This window comes from Equus asinus, chromosome 14 (genome assembly GCF_041296235.1).
Source record: "Equus asinus isolate D_3611 breed Donkey chromosome 14, EquAss-T2T_v2, whole genome shotgun sequence".
NCBI lineage: Eukaryota > Metazoa > Chordata > Mammalia > Perissodactyla > Equidae > Equus > Equus asinus.
This window is the reverse complement of record NC_091803.1, coordinates 33603590-33626558: the sequence shown is the minus strand read 5'-3', so window position 1 is coordinate 33626558 and position 22969 is coordinate 33603590. Positions and strand designations below refer to the sequence as shown.

At 36.9% G+C, this 22969-nt stretch overlaps 1 protein-coding gene across 3 annotated transcripts in view; it reads left to right on the top strand.

Moving 5' to 3' along the window:
• The first annotated feature begins 55 nt into the window (after window positions 1–55).
• Window positions 56–22969, top strand: part of LOC106841750 (phospholipid-transporting ATPase ABCA3-like) — a 205466-nt gene continuing 182552 nt past the window's right edge. For 2 of the 3 annotated variants that reach the window (XM_070484800.1, XM_014857904.3), the window contains exons 1-3: window positions 2226–2350; window positions 11691–11777; window positions 12132–12387. In XM_070484800.1, coding sequence (XP_070340901.1) covers window positions 11718–11777; window positions 12132–12387 — 316 coding nt within the window. In that variant the 5' untranslated portion in view covers window positions 2226–2350; window positions 11691–11717. Of the gene's footprint in view, window positions 183–2225; window positions 2351–11690; window positions 11778–12131; window positions 12388–22969 lie in introns of those variants that run through there. The other variant, XM_070484799.1, reaches the window with a different exon arrangement.

The following is a 22969-nucleotide window of genomic DNA, read 5'->3' as shown; positions in this document are numbered from 1 at the left end:
TTTCTCCTAGGCTAACCAGCGCGACTAACTTTCAGTTTTCAAAAACGAGGAAGTTCCCAGGGCAAGATGCAACGTGACGGCTTCAGTCACACAAAGAGCCAAAATGCATAAGAAGACTGAGGTCTTTTCTTCAAGGACCTTATACCCGAGAGGAAGAAATAAGACAATGTGTGCACAAGAAGGTAACGATGCAGGGCAGTCAACTCTAGCCAAATCAGTGATAGGAAAAGTAAAGGCTTTTGATAATTCAGAGAAAAGAGAGAGATTATTTTGACTTGGGGTCATTAGATAAGGATTTTATGAAGGAGGGGGAATAAAGCAAGGCCAAAAATAAAAATAATGATAACAACAGTGATAACAGCGACAGGTTATTGATCTCTACTGTGTAGTAGGTATTGCACTACATGTCTTATGTGCATCATCTCATTGACTTAGACAAGCCCCTCTGTGGTAGGTAGGTATTGTTGTTAGCCTCACTGTCCGTTCGAGGCTCCAGGAGGTGAAGGGCTTTGTCCAAAGTCACCCGGTACATAGCAGAGGAGTAGAGATCTGCCCTTAAATCAGATTCCAGAACCCCACTCCTAACCATTAAGCTACATTGGCAGAGAGGCAGGAAGAGGGCATTTCAGGCCAGGAGAAGCCCAGGGATGGAAGGAATGTTGTCTAGTCCTCGAACAGTGTCTTGGCAGACAGAGTTGGGCTGAAACCTGGGGTTGAAGTCTGGGAGCACCAGGAGATAAAATGGAATGCTTCTTGGAGTCAGGGGGCTAAGAAGGGTGGTTCTTTGGAAAGGAATTATATGCTCAAAGAGATTAAACATTTAGAAAGATGTTTAATCTTGCACCAATGTATAGGATGAAACAGATGAGCAAGAGTGTAGCCTGGGAGACAGGTCAGGAGGCTCCAGTGCTTAAATTGTGCTCCCCTGATATTTTGGTTGGGAGCTACACAGGGCATTTCTTTCTTTTTTTTTTCTCTCCAAGGTATGCTCTTTCTTTTTTTTTTTTGGTCAGGAAGATTTGCCCTGAGCTAACATGTGTTCCCAATCTTCCTCTTTTTTTCCTCCCTAAAACTATGTTGTATATCCTAGTTGCAAGTCATTCTATTTCCTCTATGTGGGATGCCGCCAAAGCATGCTTGATGAGCAGTGTGTAGGTCCTTGCCCAGGATCCGAACCAGCAAACTCAGGGCTGCTGCAGCTGAGCACAGAAACTTATCCACTCAACCGTGGGGCTGGGCCCCATAGGGCTTTTCTTAGGAAATGGTCACATCATAATAAAAGACAGTTCGTGGGTTGTGTCAAAATATGTACTTAGCACAGTGCTTGGCACAGAGTAGCCACATAAATTAATCTCATATCATCAAAAAAGAGAGAAGATGCTGCAGTGTTTGGCAAAAGCTGATTTCAATTACACAATTTTACTTCCTCAGTTCACCTCTCCTAGAAATGCATGCCCAGGGTTGTGGGGATTACAGAAATGTTTATGGCCCATTATTTGTGTTGTTATAATAATTATTATGTAACATTTATTGGGTTTAAAAAATACAGAGGTATAAAGAAAATAAGCAATTTGGTCTTTTATTCTTGAGGAGAAAAAAGCAAAACCAACTACTCACTAATTAAAAGAGATATGAAATAGGAATACGAACATGTGTGAGAAAGCCAGATGTTTATTTGCTTCTATTTGCCTTTGCTCCAAAGGAAGGAAGACAGATTGTATTACAAAGAATTTTAGTTGGAGTTGGAGGCAGAAGCTAGTCTTGGCTAAACATTGACTAGCTCTTGATTCTGTTCCTCAGTCCTTTTAATTAGAATGTCCGTTCTCCTGCTGACTTCTCGAACAACTGCCATTTTGACCGAGTCCAAAGCTTTAAGTCAGCAAAGCAGTTTCTCTGGAAAAGCAGCTCCGACTTCATTTAAAGATGGCTCCACTATAGTCAATTTTGACAAAAGTACTTATCTTGATTACTGAGTCGGTTTCCCCGTAAATGTTGCAGCCAAGGCGAGTGTCTCACTACCCTCGCTTCCCAGTCTCTGTCCTCAGGAGGTCGGGGACTGGGAGGTGGGCCAGGAGGAGCAAGCGGGGATGTATCTGGGAAGCGTGGGAAAGGCGGGCCGCGCCTGGGGGAGGACAGGAAGGCAAGAGCTGCAGCCTGGGGCGCGTGGGCGCGCTCGCGGGGAAAGCACCCACGGCGGCGCGCGCTGGGCCCCCTCCCGCCCGCAGGGTATCTGGCCGGGGCCGCGCCTGCGTGGGGTGGGGCGCGGCGGTTGCGGGGATCGTTGAGAGGAGGCGCGGCGCCGGCTCCACGCGCGCCCCTCAGCGGCAGAGGCGGTTGCAAGTCGTGAGCGGTGAGTGTGCAGGCCTCCTCGCCCTTCGTCCTCCTCCCCAAGGCCCTGGGCTCCCCGGGGCCCACCCTCTCCGCCCTGCAGCCTGAGAGCACGCCCCCCTCCTCTCAACAAGTACAAATGCGCAAAAACCCACTAGGAACTTAGGGTTGAATTTTAACTGTTTTAGTTTTTTATTTTGGTTATAGCTTAGGGGTTAGAAGGAAGGTTTTGGGAGATGCTGTCAACTTTGGTTTTAGTTTGACTTTAGGCAAGAGAGTTGACCTCTGAATCTCAGCTATAGTGTAGGAATATCATTTTACCCATCTCGCAGGGTTTTTCTTTTTTTGAAAATTTAGGTAAAATTCACCATTTTTACCACTTTAAAGTATTAGAATCCAGTGGATTTTGTTGCATTCAAAATGATGTGCAACTATCACCACTAATTCCAGAACATTTTTACCATTCCTAAATAAACCCTGTGCTCCCTGAACAGCCACTCCCCAACGCCCCCCTCTTCCAGCCCCGCAATCTCCAGGCCCTGACAACCACTGATCTGCTTTCTGTCTGTATGGATTTTCCAATCCTGGGTATTTTAGATAAATAGAATCATATAATATGTGGCCTTTTCTGTTAGGCTTGTTTCACTTAGTTTAATGTTTTCAAGGTTCATGAATGTTGTGTCATGTATCAGTACCTCATTCCATTTTGCATATATTGCATTTTGTTTATCACCTGACAGACTTTTGGGTCATTTCCACTTTTTGGCTATTATGAATAATCCTACTATGAACCTTAGTGTACATGTTTTTGTGTGGACATATATTTTCTATTCCTTTGAGTATGTACTTAGGAGCGGAATTGCAGGGTTAGATGGTAATTATATGTTAGCTTTTCAAGGAATTGCCTCACTATTTTCCAGAGCAGCTGTACCATTTTACATTCTCACCAGCAGCGTGCAGAGGGTTCCAGGTTTTTCTGTTCTCACCAACATTTGTTATTTTCTGTTGAAAAAATTTTTTTTTTTTTTAATTATAGCCATCCTAGTGGGTAAGTGGTATCTCATTGTGGTTTTGATTTGCATTTCCCTAATGACGAATGATGTTGAACATCTTTTCAGGTGCTTATTGCCATTAGTGTAATTCCTTTGGAGAAATGTCTATAGATCCTTTTGCCCGTTATTTAATTGGCTTGTCTTTTTGTTGTTGAGTTGTAAGATTGCTTTATCTATTCAGGATGTGAAACCCTTATCAGATATGTGATTTGAAAGTATTTTATTCCATTCTGTAAGTTGATTTTTCACTTTCTTGATAGTGTCCTTTGATGCTCAGAAGTTTTTGATTTTGATGAAGCCCAATTTATCTATCTTTTCTTTTGGTTTCATATCTAAGAATGCATTGCTAAATCCAGGTTATAAAGATTTACTTGTATATTTTCTTCTAAGAGTTTATTGTTTTAACTCTTACATTTGAGCGTTTGATCCATTTTTGAATTAATTTTTGTATATGGTGTGAGGTAAGAGTCCAACTTTATTCTTTTGCATGTGGCTGTTTAGTTATCTAAGCACTATTTGTTCAAAAAACTATTGTTTCCTCAAAAGACTATTATTTCCTCATTGAATGAGCTTGGGTTTATTTCTCAACTCTCAATTCTATTCCACTTGATTTATGTCTCTTTGCTTATGTCAGTACCATACTCTTTTGATTACTATCACTTAGTAGAAAGTATTGAAATCAGGAAGTGTGAGACCCCAAACTTTGTTTTTTTTTCCAGGATTGCTTTGGCTACCCAGGGTTCCTTGCAAGTCCCTATGAATTTTAGGATGTGTGTTCATTTCTGCAGAAAAAGGCAGTGGGAGATTGATGGACTCTGTAGATAAGTTTGGAGAGTACTGCTGTCTTAATAATAGTAAATCTTCCAGTCCATAAACATGGGATGTCTTTCATTTCTTTAGGTCTTCTTTAATTTCCCCCCTAGCTTTATTGAGGTAAAATTGAAAAAATTGTATATTTAAAGTGTACAAAATAATGGTTTATATATATATTCATTTTGAAAGGAGTCCCACATTCAAGTTAATTAACACATCAATTACCTCACATAGTCCCCTCCCCCTGCTTTTTTGGTGAGACCACTTACAATTTACTCTCTTAGCAAATTTCAATTATACAATACAGTATTATAAACCAAAGTCACCATATTATACATCAGATCCTCAGAACTTATTCACCTTATAACTGAAAGTTTGTGTTCTTTTTACCAACCTCTCTCCATTTCCCCCACCCCTCAGCCCCTGGAAACCTGGAGATTACATCGAATCTATAGATGGTTTTTAGTAGTATGGACATTTTAACAATAACTCTTCTGATCCATGAACATGGAATATCTTTGCATTTATTTGTGTATTCAGTTTCTTTCATCAATGTCTTATAGCATTCAGTGAAAAGATCTTTCACTTCCTTAGTTTATTCCTAAGTATTTTATTGCTTTTGATACTCCTGTGAATGAGATTGTTTTCTGTTTGTTAAACCCATTTTGTTCTTGCATTGTTTTCCTGATTTCATTAAATTTTTTTAAAGATTTCTTTATTTGTATTATTTTTTAATTTTTCCTTTTTCTCCCAAAGCCCCCAGGTAAACATACACAACATATAGTTGTGTACTTTTAATTGTAGGCCTTCTAGTTGTGGCATGTGGGACGCTGCCTCAGCATGGCTTGATGAGCGGTGCCATGTCTGCGCCCAGGATTCGAACTGATGAAACCCTGGGCCGCCGAAGCAGAGCGCGTGAACTTAACCACTCGGCCACGGGGCCATACCCTCATTAAATTTTTTTATCTGTGTTCTCTTGAGCTCTTTTATCATCTTTAGAACAATTATTTTGAATTTTTTGTAGGTCAATTCAATTATCTCCATTTGTTTGGGGTCAGTTACTGAAAGTTCACTGAGTTCCTTTGGTAGCGTTATGTTTCCCCGATTCTTTGTGATCCCAGTAGTCTTGCATAGGTGTCTGCACCTTTGAAGAAGTAGTCACCTCTTCCAGATTTTATGGACTGACTTCGGTAAAGAAAGACCTTCACCTGTGGATGGGGACATGCTGGAGTGTGTTGTGACCCTGCAATGTAGTGGTGCAGGTTGCCAAGTACAGGGGCATGTGGCAGCTCCGGATCCAGCGGGGCATGATGTCTCTTCAGGTTGGGCTGCTGGAGTCCACAGCATTGACAACTGTATGGTCTTTAGTGAGCACTATGGGGAGTCCACGATGCCTGCAAGGGCCGTTAGAGTCCTCGGCAGTGCCTCCAGGTCCAGAGGCTATGGAGCAGGGCAGGCGGCACTGGTGGCTGGAGCTGGTGGTGTGTACTACACTCTGTTGCGGGGGCCAGCAACTAGTGACTGTGTAGTGGCAGGAGCTGGTTGCAGATACACACATAGTGGTGGGGGCTAGGGCCAGCAGCGAGGGCCAGGGCCAACTGAGGGTGCACTGGCAGCTGCAGGAGCCCTGGCTGTTGGCGTACACTCTGTGGCTGGAGGATCTCACATTGGGCATGCACAGCAAAGGAGGCTGGTGACAGGAGTCTGGCTGGCTGGGTGCAGGTGCACAGCTGGTGAGGCTAACTTCAGCTGAGCCCGCTGGTGAAGGTCAGTGACAGAAGACAGGGCCAGAGCCAAGTCCACAAGCAGCTGTGGGGGCCCTGGCTGTCAGGGTGCACTACTGTGGCTGCAAGGCCTCACCACGGGTGAACAGCAGTGGAGCCTAGTGTCAGGACTCAGGCTAGGGACATGCAGATGCACAGCTGGAGGAGCTAGCTGCACGTGAGCCCAGAGGTGCTGGCCCTTGCCTGGAGATAAGGGCAAATCTGGGTCCACAAGTAGCTGTAGGGGCCTTGGCTGTCAGTGTGCACTTCCATGGCTGCAGGATACTGCCACAGGTATGCACACTGCTGCAGAGGCTGGTGATGGGAGTCTACTATTATTGTGTTGCTGTCTGCTTGTCCTTTCAGTTCTTTTAATATTTGCTTTATATATGTAGGTGCTCTGATGTTGGGTGCATACATGTTTACAATTGTTATATCCTCTTAACTAATTGATCCCTTTATCATTATATAATGACCTTGTCTCTTGTTACAGATTTTGGCTTAAAGTCTATTTTATCTGACATAAGCACAGCTACCCCTGCTCTCTTTTGGTTTCCATTTGCATGGAGTATGTTTTTCCATCCCTTCACTTTGAGCCTGTGTGTGTCTTTAAAGCTGAAGTGAGTCTTTTAATCCATTCAGCTACTCTGTCTTTTGATTGGAGAAGTTAGTCTATTTACATTTAAACTAATTATTAATACGTATGGATTTAATCTTGTCATTTTGTTAATTGTTTTTTTCTGGCTGTTTTTTAGTTCCTTTGTTCCTTTCTTCCTCTCTTGCTCTCTTCCTTTGTGATTTGGTAATTTTCTGCAGCAGTATGCTTTGATTCCTTTCTCTTTCTCTTTTGTGTATCTACTATATGTTTTTGTTTCACAGTTACCATGAAGCTTACGTAAGTCACAGTCTATTTTAAGCTGATAACAAGTTAACTTTGAACATATACAAAAGCTTTACATTTTTACACTTTCCCCTCCACATTTTATGTTTTTGACATTAGATTTTATATCTTTTTATATTGTATATTCACTAACAAGTTATTGTAGCTATAGTTATTTTTAATACTTTCATCTTTTAACCCTTATGCTAGATTTATAAATGATTTAGACACCACCAATACAATATTAGAATATTCATTTGATGCCCTTTATCATGTTGAGGAAGTTCCCTTCTATTCCTACTTCATTGAGTTTTGTTTTTTTTTTTTTTTTATCATGAAAGGATGTTGGAACATGTCACATGCTTTTTCTGCATCAATTGAGATCATGTGGGTTTTTTCCTTCATTCTGTTAATATGTTGTATTTCATTGATTTTCACATGAAAATCAGCCTTGCATTCATGGGATGAATCCCCATGGGTATAATCCTTTTGATATTCTGCTGGATTCAGTTAGCTAGTGTTTTGTTGAAATTTTTGCATTTTTATCCAAATGGGATATTAGACTGTAGTTTTTTTTTTTTCTTGTGATGTCTTTTTCTAGCTTTGGTATAAGGGTAATGCTGGCCTTATAGAATGAATTAAGAAGTGTTTCCTCCTCTCCTATTTTTTGGTAGAGTTTGAGAAGTTATGGTAAAAAAAAATACTTTCGGTTTTTGTCCCTGGTTCCTGGCACAGAACCCGCCAAGTCCTTGGAATTTCTTGAGTGGTAGGAGTATCTTTTGTTCTTCATAACTAGCCCCTTTTGACCAATCTGAGTTTATGCTAATGAGGTGACTCTTAGTAGGCCCCTACGTGGCTTCAGGATGGGGCTGGTTGCAGAGGAACCAACCATGTGATTAGAGGGTTAGAACTTTCAGACCTTACCCCATGCCCTGGCTTCCAGGAGGGGAGGAGGATGGCAATTGACTTAAATAACCAATGGCTATTGATTTAATCAATCGTAACTACTTAATGAATCCTCAATAAAAAGTCTTGAACAATGAGGTTTGGAGAACTTCTGGGATGGTGAAAACATCAATGTACTGGCAGTGTGGCATACTGGAGAAGGCATGGAAGCACCGTGCCCCCACTCCTTGCCCTATGTACCTCTTCATCTGGCTGTTCATTTGTAACAAACTATTCTTTTAAGTATAGTACTTTCCTGAGTTCTGTGAGTCATTCTAGTGAATTATTGAACTTGAGGGAGGATTGTGGGAACCCCAAATTTGTAGTTAGCTGAGGAGAAGTGTGGATAACCTGAGGACCCTATTTGCAGCTGGCATCTGAAGTGAAGGTAGTCTTGTCCAATGGAGACTTTAACCTGTGGGGTCTGTGCTGACACTGGGTAATTAGTGTCAGAGTTGAATTGAATTGTAGAACACTTTGTTGGGGTGTCAAAGAATTGGGGAATTGGTTGTTGCTTGGAAAATCAAATAGAAGTATTGGTGTAAATTATTTTTTAGATGTTGAGTAGAATTCACCCTTGAAGCCATGTGATCCTGGCCTTTTCTTTGCTAGCAGGTTTTTGATTACTGCTTCAATCTCCATTATAAGTCTATTCATATTTTCTACTTGTTCTTGAGTTGGTTTGGTAGTTTGTGTGTTTCTAGGAATTTGTCATTTCATCTAGGTTATAAAATTGTTCACAATATTCTCTTATAATCCTTTTTATTTCTATAAGATTGGTAATAATGTCCTTTCTATCTTTTTTGATTTTAGTAATTTGAGTCTTCTCTCTTATTTTGGTCAGTCAAGATAAAGGTTTGTCACTTTCGTTGATCTTTTTAAGGAACTGATGTTTGGTTTCTTTGATTTTATTTTTCTAAATTCTCTATTTCATTGTTCTCTGCTTTAATATTTATTATTTTCTGCCTCTGCTCTCTGTGGTTTTAGTTTTCTATTCTTTTTCTAGTTCCTTAAGGTGGAAGTCTAGGTTGTTGATTTGAAAGGTAGGAGTTTACAGCTAAACTGCTTTCACTGCATCCCATAAGTTTTAGTATGTTGTATGTTTTTCATTCATCTCCAAGTATTTTCTAATTTCCCTTGTGATTTCTTCTCTGATGCATTGGTTGGTTATTAGTATATTGCTTAATTTCCACATCTTTGTGAATTTTCCAGATTTCCTTCTATTGCTGATTTCTAATTTAATTTCATTGTGGTCATAGAAGATACTTGTATGGTTTCAATCTTTTTAAACTTATTGAGTCTTGTTTTGTGGCTTAATGGTCTATCCTGGAGAATGTTTCATGTGCGCTTGAGAAAAATGTGTGTTCTGTTATTGTTGGGTAGATTGTTCTATATATGTTAGGTCCAGGTGATTTATGGTGTTGTTTATAACTTCTCTTTCCTTGTTGATCTTCTGCCTAGTTTTCCTATTCACTATTGAAAGTCAGGTATTGAAGTCTCCAACTATTATTTTTGAACTTTGTATTTCTTACTCAATTCTGTCAGTTTTTGCTTTACATTTTTTGGGAGCTCTGTTGTTAGCTTCATATATGTTTGTGATTGCTACATCTTCTTGATGAGTTGAGCTTTTTATCACTATATAATGTCTTTGTCTCATAACACTTTTTATCTTAATGTCTATTTTGTCTTATATTAGTACAGTCATTGCAGGTCTTCTTTTGGTTACTGTTTGTGTGGAATATCTTTTTCTGTCCTTTAATTTTCACCTTATTTGCATCTTTGGATGTAAAGTGAGCCTCTTATAGGCAGCATATAGTTGAATCAAGTTTTCATGCCCATTATGCCGATCTCTGCCATTTAGAGAGTTTAATCTCCTTATCTTTAATGTAATTAATGATAAGGAAAGACTTATTTCTGCCATTTTGCTTTTTGTTTTCTCTATGTCTTATATAATTTTTGTTACTCAATGACTCCATTACTGTCTTCTTTTTGGTAAGGTATTTTCTAGTATACCATTTTGATTCCTTTCTTGTTTCTTGTACAATATTTTTTTTAGTAATTTTCCTAGTGGTTGGCCTGTGGACTATAATTTACATCTTAATTTAGTTTAAATTAATACCAACTTAATTTTGATAGTATACAAAAATTTTGCTTCTATTTACCTCTGCTCCACCCTTTATTTTCTTATTGTCACAACTGCATCTTTATATGTTGTTTGCAAAATCAACATGGATTTATAATTTTTTTAAATACAGTTGTCTTTCAAACATATGGGAAAAATGAGTTATGGACCATTAATACTGATTTTATATTTGCATTGTAATCTTCATTGGTGTTCTTTATTTCTTCATGTAGATTTACTTTACTGTCTCATTTCTTTCTATTGCAATTTATCTATTGTGATTTTATATAATTGTTCAAATTTAACTGGGAATCTTGTATTTTATCTGGTAACCCTACTTGGTTAGGTTTAAACCACAAGTTCCAACCTGCCTCTGTGGGCTCTGGTTGCAGTGTCAATTGAGTTTTTAAAGACTTTCTTATTCTATCTGGATCCTTCTGGGACCCTGGCAGAGTGTGTCAGCTCAGTAATCAAAGTGATTGACGTGCTAACGAGGATGAGATCCACTTAAGCTCAGATCAAGGCTGGGCTCCTCTGTCTCCCCAGTACCTTCAGTTTCTCTGAGGCACTCTTCTTTTTTGTCTTCTGGCCAGAAATCATTGAATTTCTTTGTTGCCTGCCAGGGAAACTTCAGAATTACTTCAATTCTGGTGTTCTTCTTTGCTGTATTTTCTGGTTACTCTTTCTGGTTCACTCCCTTAAAGGGTGCAATGCCTTTTAATACTAATGCAATACACAGCACCTCCTTCTCCCCTGTGGTATGCCTTGAAGTCCAATTCTGGTTTAACAGTGTGGTGTACAGGAAGCAAATTTTGACACATGTTGCAATATAGATGATGCTTGAAGACATTTTATGCTAAGTGAAATAAGCCAGTCACAAAAGGACAAATACTGTCACAAATAAGTGATTCCACTTATATGAGGTACCTAGAGTAGTCAAATTCACAGACAAAGAAGGTAGAATGGTGGTTGCCCCAGTTGCTGAGGGGAGGAGAGAATGGTGAGTTATTGTTTAACGGGTACAGAGTTTTAGTTTGGAAAGATGAAAAACATTCTAGAGATGGATGGTGGTGATTGGTGCCACTGAACTGTACACTTAAAAATAGTTGAAATGGCAAATTTTACGTTCTGTATGTTTTATCACAATTAAGAAAAAGTGCGTAGCCTTTCAGCTACCCCCTCCATAGTAGCAAATGACCCCAGAGTAAAAACCTTACAAAGTAAGTATTGTAATTTTTCTGATTTTATGGATGATAAGCAGCCATAGGTTAATTATTTGCTCAAAATTATACAGCTTGTGAGAGAGTTAGAATTGGAACTCAGGTAACTTCAGATCCTGGGTTCTCACTTACTATGCCCTACTATCCACACCATGAGGAAGGAATCATGACTGTTTTGAATTCATCTAATGCTTAGCATAGAATATGACACAGAGTAGGTTTTAAATAAATAATTATTCAGCATTATATTTTGTGAGAGTTTCAGAGCCTATCAAAATAATAATTGATATTCTGCATTTACATTTTACATCTTTATAAACCTGAGGCTTCAACTTATTGATCTTTGCATTTCTGTTGCCTAATGTTTTCATACATATTAGGAGATCATTAGATGTGAATTTATATGAAAACAGGAGCAGCCTAGTATTTATTTCAAGTTGATTTTTTTTGTAGTTATCTTCCAAAATTGAACAAAGAAACGAGTAAAACAATGAAGTAATCCTTTTACTTGACTAAATTTAACATTTTGGCAGGTAACCTAAAATTTTAAAATCTTTGCTTCCTTAGAGTTGAACTTCCGTTCTTTGTGGTAAAATGGATTTGTTGTGGCTCAACCAATTTGGAATCCTTCTCTGGAAAAATTTCATATTAAAGGTAAGTGGGGGTATCTGTAGGAAATAGTTGTAAAGGTTAATGAACCTGAAAGGGAAAAATTTTAATAGCTTCTTCACTTCATTTTAGTTTATGTGTTTTTCCCCCCTTTTGTCCCATGGCAGAGGGTAGCACTTCTAAATCTGAAGAATACCCATAGGGTAAATCAATAGAAAGAATAATGAAATGTGGGAAAGGGTGAAAAAACAATCCAGAGAACCATTCATATTGTAGAATGAAGCTGAATAATATAACTTTGTGTTGTATACATGTATACACTTAAGAGTATGAATACAGACACACGCACACATACACATAGTCTTAGGTTAATTAACAGTCTTTTTATTTCTATTATAGAGGCGGAAGATAGTTTCTCTAGTTGTGGAAATCTGCATGACAGCGCTCTTCTCTGCAGTGATTTTGCTTTATCGCAAAGATACGCTAAATGATTTTCGAAAGGCTTCTATTTACCGACCTCTTCCCTTGAGTAATCTGCCTGATTTCTTCAATGATACAGAAACTACATTTGAATTGGTTTATGTCCCTTCTGAAAGTGATGTGGCAAGAAATATTACGGAGATGGTGAAAGCGGATTTAAAAATCAATTTTACAGGTTGGAGATTGTGATGTCTAAAGTGTTTTTTGTAGAATAATTATTAATTTGTTTTAGAAGAGGCATACTTCAGTGACCTTCCTAACTTGTGCATTAATCTCCTAAATATGACATTATGGACTTTGTCAAATAAATCAAACATATTCTTTGAATAATCATAAACAGAATATAATATTTAAAATTAGATGATGAGTTATGTAACTCTAAATCTGTTTTATTTCTAACTGTGCTTCTTCAACTGGGGTATGTACCTGAGAGCATGCTGAAGGGACACAAAGCCTCAGGGTGAATTTGGTAGTTTTTTTCTGGATGCATAAACTTTACTTGAGGTCACTAATTTTAAACATTTTATAACAATATTACTTAAGTGTGATATATGAATGCATTTGAAAAGAAGATTAAAACAATGTAGAATTATGCCAGAAAAATTCTCATCTCCTTATACTCTCCTCACTCTGCACCCGATTTCTCTTCTTTATCTCCTACAGTTAAAAACACTCTCAGAAATTTGGTAAGCATCCCTTCAGTCTTGTCTCATGCTTTTACATATGTGTGTGTGTGGATTTGTTCTGTTATATATTTTTAAAATTATATATTTATTTCTCTCATCTTAAGGGCTTTGAGGTAGGAGGGAAGGAGAGATGTTATATATTCACTTTGCCATCTTAAAAACCATCTTTAAAAATGAAAGTGTTCTAGCATGTAACAATGCAAAATTCCTATGAATTTAAAACATATAAACGATGAATCTCTGAAGCACTTTGGTGCTTGTGATGGGCTGATTTAAGTTACCTTTCAAGTATCCCTGTGTATGGAGGTGGGGGTCGGGGACAGGCTGCCGTTTCTTAACTTTGGCTATTATGGTTCCATCAGTGGAAAAGTCTAAGAAGCATTGTTCTTCTGTCATCCGGAGGCCGTCTTGAGAGGGTGTGCCTGAGGGCCAGATTAGAGATCTGATGAGTTGAAGGTCCATGGTGGCATATGTTAATAAATGTCTATTTCCTCCTCTTAATCAGGCCTGATTACCTTCTTTTAGTTTCTGTTGAACCAACACTTTAGCAAATACCTCAATGGATATGAGAGGATATGTGGAAAAGTCTTCATTTGGAAAACTCCCTCATTCAGTTTTTAGTGCTACTCTAAAGAATTATAGTATTTTTTTTTAAAAAAACAACTGTACACTGGAAGCTTTTAATCTACCAATTCAAATTCTGATAGTATAATATCTGAATAGGATAATGTAGTACAGTATGGTACACTATAGTATTGTGTATCTGTTATTAGTATAATAGCTTGTGATTAGAAAGCTGGTGTTGCGTAAGACTTTGATGTTGGTATTTGATAACTTGGTTTAATCAATACAGAGTAATGATTTCTGTTATAAGCTTTGACAAAGAATTCTTGAGGATTATACAGTACTTTACTTTTAGCACAATGATGCAGAAAGGCCCTCCTCCACCTATACACATTTGATTTTGAAAAATTTCAGACCAATAGAGAAAATGCAAAAATGTTGCAATTCACCAAGTAACATTTGCCACATTTGCTTTATCAGTCTCCCCCTCTTTATATATATATATATATATATAATGTATATAAATATGTAAAACTTATAAGAATATATAAATATAATTACTGGATTTTTTTTCTGAATCATTGAGAGTAATTTGCGTTCATCATGACACTTCACCTTCAAACATTTCCTGTATCTCCTAAGAATGACATTCTCCAACATAATCTACAATTATCACACCCAAGAATTTTTAAATTGATGCAATAATATATAATATACAGTCAATATTTATATTTCTTTACTTGTCCTATTAAGGTTCTTTAGAGCTGTATTTTTTTCCTGGTAATCCAGGATCCAGTTAGAGATTTTTATTTTATTTTTTATTTTTTTGAATAAAAGATTAAAAGTTTTATATAGAGAAATAAACACTTTAGAAGAAACTATAGAGTAATATTTTTAAAAACGGGTTTGTTAAAGTGATCTCCCTCAGCTTTTTTTTACTGTTTACTGCAGACACAAGAGTTCTTTTTTTTTTTTAATTGGGATTCATAATAGTTTACATCATTGTGAAATTTCAGTTGTACATTATTTCTTGTCAGTCCCCATATAAGTGCTCCCCTTCACCCCCTGTGCCCACCCTCCACCCCGCTTCCCCTGGTAACCACTGAACTATTTTCTTTGTCCATGTGTTTGTTTACATTCCGCATGTAAGTGAAATCACATGGTATTTGTCTTTCTCAGTCTGGCTTATTTCACTTAGCATAATACCCTCCAGGTCCATCCATGTTGCTGCAAATGGGATGATTTTGTCTTTCTTTCTGCCTGATTAGTAGTCCATTGTGCATATATATACCACAGTTTCTTTACCTAGTCATCAGTTGGTGGGCACTTGGATTGTTTCCATGTCTTGGCTGTTGTGAATGTTGCTACAATGAACATAGGGGTGCATATGTTACTTTGGGTTGTTGATTTCATATTGTTTGGGTAGATACCCAGTAGTGAGATAGCTGGGTCATATGGTAGTCCTATTTTTAGTTTTTTGAGGAATCTCATACTGGTTTCCATAGTGTTACCGAACCTGAAGTGAGTTCGCCCACCCGTTGCGCAGCAAGCCAATCTCTGACACCGGGGGTGGTGGAAGAAAGTAGGAACTTTATTTTTGCACAGCGCTGAGCAAGGAGAGAGGGCAGCTAACGCTGAAATCCCAAACTCCCGGAAAAGCTAAAAGGAAGGGTTTTTATTTGGGGCTTTACGTAGGGGAGGGGGAGCATACGGCCTTGCTGGTCGGAGCTTTCCCACCAGCCTGTCTTTGGCCTTGAGACACTTGCAGAGAGGAGGGAGCTCATGACCTTGCTGGTCAGCAGCTTTCCCACCAGCTCGTATCTCTTTGTGGGGAGGAGATGGTCCAGGTGCTTGTCCTTGATGGTCTCTGTCTCTATGGAGGATAGCGGATTCTGGAGGCAGGAAGCCAGAGAGTAAGCAGGGAATGAGTGTTTTGGTTTTGACCCCATATATGCTGGGTTTAACGTGGGGAAACTGATACCAGGGTCGGTATCAATAGTGGCTGCACTTGTTTGCATTCCCTCCAGCAGTGTATGAGCATTCCCTTTTCTCCACATCCTCTCCAATATTTGTTGTTTTTGGTCTTGGTAATTACAGCCATTCTGACTGGTGTAAGGTGATATCTCATTGAAGTTTTGATTTGCATTTCACTAATGATTAGTGATGTTGAGCATCTTTTCTTGTGCCTATTGGCTTTCTGTATATCTTCCTTTGAAAAATGTCTGTTCATGTCCTCTGCCCATTTTTTTGATCGTGTTGTTTGTTTTTTTAAAATCTTCACTGGGATTAGGAAACTTTTCTATAAAGTGCCGGATAGTACATATTTTAGGTTTTTTGGGCTATTTAGGTCTCCATTGACTATTCTTTTTTTTAGAATCCTTAGAAATGTAAAAACCATTCATAGCTCACTGGCCCATACCAGAGCAGACTGTTGGATAGATATGACCTGCACAGGACATAATTTGCTGACCCCTGACTTAGAACACTACCTTACACTGTTACTGTTTTCTTTAATGACATTGACATTTTTAAAGAGATCAGGCCAATTATCTTGCAGACTGTTTCTTAATTTGTATTTGTCTAATTGTTTCCTCAAGTTTAGTTTCAGTTTGAACATTTGTGTCAATAATATTATATCTTTCTTATAGGATCATCCTAGTGAATCACATTAGGAAGCACATTACCAGTTTCTTCCATAATTGGTGATATCGCGTTTGCTCATTTCATTAAGATGGCTCTCCATCAGACTTTCCATTGTCAAGGCACTGTTTTTCTCTTTGCAGTTAAAAAAGAATCTGTAATTCCAGTCAGAACATTTCCAGCATCTTAGAAGCCCCCCTTGTGCCAACTTGAAGTTAGGACTCCCCCAAGTTTAACTTTTATTTCTGATATCTAAGACCATAGACTAGTTTTGCTTGCTTTACAACTTGTATAGATGGAGTCATTCACTGGTCCCGTTATAGCATACTGTGTAACATACAGTATATGTTATATAGTTTGTGTGTGTCTGCTTTCACTTAGCATTATATTTCCAAGATTCACCCAAATGGTGGTGTGAGATTGTAAATCATTCATTTTCCTTAGACTATCCCATTAATCTATTATTCTACAATTTATTTATCCATTTGTTATTGATGGACATTTTGGGAGATTCCAGATTTTGGCTATTATGGGTAGTTCTGTTATGAACATTTTTATATGCACCTTTGATGAATGTATATATACCTTCCTATTTGGTGTATAACCAGGTTATAACTATGAATGAAACTGTTGGGTCATGGAGGATGTATCTATTTAGGTTTACTAGATACTATGACACAATTTTGCAAATATATTTACTTTTCTACCAGAAATGTATGAGAGTTTCAGTTACTCCACATCTTCACCAACACTTGGTATGTTACATCTTTTGATATGAAGTAACTGATAAAGGCATCCTTGTCTTGTTCCCTGTCTCTAGAGAAAGTTTTTCGATATTTCACCATTGAGCATCATGTTTTTTAAGTGCTTTGTAGATGTTCTTTATGAGATTTAGATAGCTTCTTTCTATTCCTACTTTGCTAACAGATGTTTAAAAATCTTGAATTGATGTTAAATTTTGTGAAATGTCTTTTCTGTATCTAAGATGGCCATAGAATTTTTCTCATTTTTGTTAACAATGATTTTTCAACTGTTGAAGCATTATTGCATACTAGAATAAACTCCATTTAGTTGGATTTATTCTGTGAATTTTATTTGATGATATTTTGTTAAGAAATTTTATATGTATATTTAGAGCTTAGTCTGTTTTGAGTTCTTTGTTTCATGAGTTATTGAGAGTGTATTGCCTAATTTCCATGCAATTGGAATTTTTCTAGTTTTGTGATTGGATGTAACTTTACTCCATTATGATTGGAGAACATAATTTGAATGATTGCAGTCCTTTGATGATGAGGAAGATGATGATGATGATGATGATGATGATGATGATTTTTGATGCTAAAGTTGTCCCAGATTTAGCCAATAGGTTTTTCCCAAACAATGTCCTTTTCATGTTTCTCTGTCGGTTTTTGAGCACTTTCTTACTTTCTAACAGAACTAAATGTTCAGGCTGACCTTGTGTTTTCTTTGCCCCAGAACTCAATTAAATCAGTCAAGGAGTCTTGGTTCGTCCTTGTTGGGGATGGTGTTAAGAAACTAAGATCTGAGTACTAGATGTACTCCTTACTACTGGGATCTTTTTGCTCTTAGACTCTTATAGTGGATAGATGTAGGATTTTTTTAAATCATGATTTTATATTGATAACTGTGTATTCCAACCCAACACTGTAAGCCTCTTGCCTTCCTTCTCCCTTTACGTATTTGTACCTCCCTTCTTTCACAGAACCCTACTTTCTAGCAGCATCAATATGCTCATTTGCCCAATCTTACAGAAAAATATTTCTGAATTACTTATATACATAGTACTACCCTTCGTAAACTTATAAGTAAAATTTAAGATTTCTTTGTAGTTCTTTTTCTCTTTAGACTATATTCCATTAGGGATATGTGTCAGCATACTGTGTTTAAAATTTACTTAGGTTAATTAATTTTCTTTCTTCTTGTGGTTATGTTATTAATTTAATATCTATTTAGGATTCATTTGTTTTCTTATTGTTATAGTTATTATACACCTCTGTTTTGATTTAATTTTATTTTTTGAGCATGTAAAAGATTAACATTGTACAAAAGACAAACCTTTATTAAAACGGATAATTAACTGACATTATCTTCACTATTCCTTCTAACCTGTTCTCATCCATCCCCTGTAGGTAACTGATGGTATCAGTGTCTGGTTATCAGTTATCCTTTTTGTGTTTCTTTTGGTATAAATATTGCTTCTGCATGTAATTATGTATATGTGCGCCTATACCTATATGTTTTCTATATGTATTTTTTGCTCTCCTTTCTTATACAAGAGCATACTAAATACACTCTTTTTTAATTTAGTTTTTCTTCCCAGTAGTATATTACAGTTGAATGAAGCTCATCTTTTAATACTTGTTTTCTGAGGACTTATGAGTATAATGTTTCCTGGGTTTCTGTGTGTATTAAACTGTTTTTCTGTAGCTTTCGCTTGGCTGGATATAAAATCCTAGGCTCCTATTTCCTTTCTCAAAAATGCTGTCCCTTTATTATCTTCCTTTGTATGTTGTAATTGAGAAGTCTGATGCCAACCTAATTTGTTTTGCTTTGTAAGTGACTTAGTGTCTTATTTCTGGAAGTTTCCTTAGATTATATTTTAAATATTATTTTTGCTCCATTGAACAGCTTGTCTGTTGTCTTTTTTTATGGACATGTTTTTCATATGTTGCATATTTTTGGCTTTTTTCCATACCAGTCACTTTCTCTGATTCTTTTATCTCTTTATTTTGTTTTTATGCTCTTTGCTATTTTCATTTATCTTCTCAATTACTCTTATTATCTTTTTCAGTCAAATCTGTTCATTTAGGGCACCATATACTTTGGTCTTCCTTTCTAGGGTGATTCTTGTCTTTTTCTTAAATCTCTGAAATTCAGCCAACTTTTGTTTTACTTCTTCCTGTTTTTTTTTTTTTTCTGGTCTATATCTGTGCAGAGTTTTTGGATTTCTTATTTGAGGTGTTTTATCATGTCTGCAAATACTTGTTTCAGGATTTTTAGTTCAGGTTGGAGTGTGGCATCAGTTTTCTTCTGCTCTGTGAAATATTTTCAAGATAGAGTGGGAGAGAATTTTCAACAGTTGAAATGCTTTGATTCTCATTATCTGTTTTTTTAAGTAGTTTTCTATGGATGTCATATGCTATTTTCTGTTCTTTTTTTAATTAATTTTTTTCCAGTTTGATTGAAATGTAATTGACATATACCATTGCATAAGTTTAAGATGTACAGCATAATGATTTGATATGTATATATATTGAAAAATGATTACCATAATAAGTTTAGTTCACATCTATCACCTCACATAGTTACAAATTTTTTTCTTTTCTTGTTATGAGAACTTTCAAGATCTACTCTCTTAGCAACTTTAAATATACAATACAGCATTGTTAACTATAGTTACCTTGCTGTATGTTGCATCCGCAGAATTTATTTATCTTATAACTGGAAGTTTGTAGCTTTTGACTACTTTCACCCATTTCCCTCACCCTCTACCCCACATCTCTGGCAACAGCCAATCAGTTCTGTTTCTATGAGTTTGCTCTTTTCTTAGATTCCACATATAAGTGACATCATACAGTATTTATCTTTCTCTGTCTGGCGTATGTCACTTAGTGTAATACTCTCAAGGTCTATCTGTCTTGTTGCAAATGGCAGGATTTCCTTCTCTTTTATGGCTAAACAATATTTCATTGTATATGTATGTATACATTTTCTTTATCCATTCATCTATTGACAGACATTTAGGTTGTTTCCATGTCTTGGCTATTGTAAATAATGCTGCAGTGAACATGGATGTGCAGATATATCTGTGAGATAGTGGTTTAGTTTCCTTCAGATATATACGAAGAGGTGGGATTGCTGGATCTTATGGTAGTTCTAGTTTTAATTTTTTGAGAAACCTCCATACTGTTTTCCGTAGTCACTGTACAGGTTTATATTCCTGCCACAGCGTACAAGGGTTGTCACATCCTCACCAGCATTTGTTGTCTCTTGTCTTTTCAATAATAGTCCTTCTAACAGGTGTGAAGTGATGTCATATTGTGGTTTTGATTTGCATTTCCCCAATGATGAGTGGTGTTGAACATCTTTTCATGTATCTGTTTGCCATTTGAATATCTTCTTTGGAAAAATGTCTATTCAGGTCCTTTGGCCATTTTTTAATTGGATTATTATTATTATTATTTTTGCTGGCAGGTTGTATGAGTTCCTCATATTTTTTTGGATATTAATCCCTTATTAGATGCACATATTTTCTCCCATTCCACAGGTTGCCGTTCCATTTTGTTGATCACTTATTTCGCTATATAGAAGCTTTTTAGTTTGATGTAGTTTCGCTTGTTTATTTTTGATTTTGTTGCTTGTTCTTTAGGTGTTGTGTCCAAAAAATCATAGCAAAGACCAATAAGTAGCTTTTCCCCCTATTGTTTTCTAGAGTTTTATGGTTTTAGGTCTTAGATTTAAGTCTTTAATCCATTTTGAGTTTATTTTTGTGAATGGTGTAAGATAGGGGTTCAGTTTTATTCTTTTGCATGTGAATATCCAGTTTTCCTTACACCATTTATTGAAAAGGCTATCTTTTCCTCATTGAGTTTTCTTGGCTCCCTTGTCAAATATTAGTTGACTGTGTATGCATGGGTTTATTTCTGGGCTCTTGATTCTGTTTCATTGATCTTTGTGTCTTTTGTGGCAGTACCATACTGTTTTGATTATTATAGCTTTGTAATAAAGCTTAAAATCAGCAAGTGTGATACCTCCAGGTTTGTTTTTCTTCCTCAGGATTGCTTTGTCTACTGAGGATTCTGTTCATTTTTTAATGTCTTATTTTTTCTGAATCAGGAATAAAAGTTGTATATAGTCAAGGTTGAGAGTGTTGGTTAACCTACTAGATTTCTTAGTTCTCCAACACTCTTTCTTGTTTGTGTAGTTAAACTTAGTTTTTAAAGTTGATGCAGCTCTTTATTATGGTGGGGCAGAGGTTGATGTATTTTCTGATTTTGTGTGTTTCTTTTCTTTCTAGAGATCCTTTAATTTCCACCTCTTTCTCCTCTTTTTCCCATTTTTGCCATCAAATCTCCAAGTGTGGCCTTTCTACATGCCCCTCTACCCCATCACAAATTGTGTTTTCCAAACACTAGTATCTCAGGTTCCACACACTTTCAAGTCCTTTTCTCTTAATTTCCCCAGTATCCAGAGTTTTGATATGCCAGGTCCAGAGCTATTCCTTGGCATTTTCTCCTTTTGGTGTCACTTTCTCTGTTTGGAGGTAGTTTTATCTGTGTTCTGTCATACTTAGACCCTTCTCTGAGAAGCTTGTGTCTGCCTCTTTCACTGGTATAGCTCAGCAGTTGGCTCTGCTGAATTTGGCTCTGTAGTTTCCTATTTACGCTTTGACGGTTGTGGTATTCTGTTTCCTAGTTATGTTGTAGGTGTGTTATGAATGTTTCTTCCCCCTCTCCTTTTTGATCTGTATGATTTTTGGAGGATGTGTAGTAAGTTTCAGAATAAAGCAGCTGTCAGTATTCTACAGTAATCCACAACCTTGTATGACATTTTAAAGCTCTCAAATGCTTATAGATCAGATGAATTTTGTTTACAGTGGAATAGGTTTTCAATTATCGCTCACCTGCCTAAAGAATTCTTGTTGCAGTTGCTCTTGCTTTCTCCATCATTCAGGACCCGTTCAATTGTTCCAATAAGAGAATCGTGTGGCTTAGAAAAGGATTGTGTTAATTCTTCCTTAAATGTTTGATAGAATTCACCAGTGGTACAAGGCTAGACATATAGATCAATGGAGTAGAATTGAGAGTCCGGGAATAAACCCTTACAGCTCCAGTCAGTTGATTTTCAACAAGAGTAATAAGACCAAGTAATGGAGAAAAAACAGTCTCTTCAACAAATGGTGCTGAGGAAACTGGATATCCATATGAAAAGAATGGAGTTGAATCCTTACCTTATACCTTATACAAAAATAATTCAAAATGGATCAAAAGCTTTAACATAGGAGCTAAAACTGTACAACTCTTAGGAGAAAACATAGGTAAATTTTCATAACCTTGGATTTGACAAAGGAGTCTTAGATATGATGCAAAAGCATGAGCAACAAAAGAAAAAATAGATACTTTGATTTTATCAAAATTAAAAACCTTTGTGCTTCAAAGAACACCATTAAGAAAATGAAAAGACAGCCCATGGAATGGGAAAAAATATTTGCAAATTATATGTCTGATAAGGGACTTGTATCCCGAATATATAGAGAACTCATAACTCAATAAGTACTTGATTAAAATTACTTGATTAATCAAATACTTGATTAAAAAATGAGCAAAGTATCTGAGTGGCTATTTCTTCAAAGAAGATATACAAATGGCCAATAAGCACATAAAAAGATGTGCAACATCGTTAGTCAGCTGGGAATGCAAATCAAAACTATAATGACATACCACTACACACCCACTAAGATGGCTAGAATCGAAAGACAATAGCAAGTGTTGATGAAGATATGGAGAAATTGGAATCCTCATACTTTGCTGGTGGAATGTAAAATGGAATAGTGGCAGTTCCTTAAAAAATTAAACATAACATTATCATATGACCCAGCTATTCCACTCTTGGGTATATATCCACTTTGAGCCTATGTGTCTCTTTAGTGCTGAAATGAGTCTCCTGTAGCAGCATATATTTGGGTCTTGTTTTTTTATTCATCCAGCCACTCTGTGCCTTTTGACTGGTGAGTTCAATCCATTTACATTTAATATACTATTCTCAAAAAGAGTTACAGTTTTCTAATTCTGATTCTGATTGTCTATTCATCACCTTAATCAGAGTTTTGTGTACTTTCATCTTTTC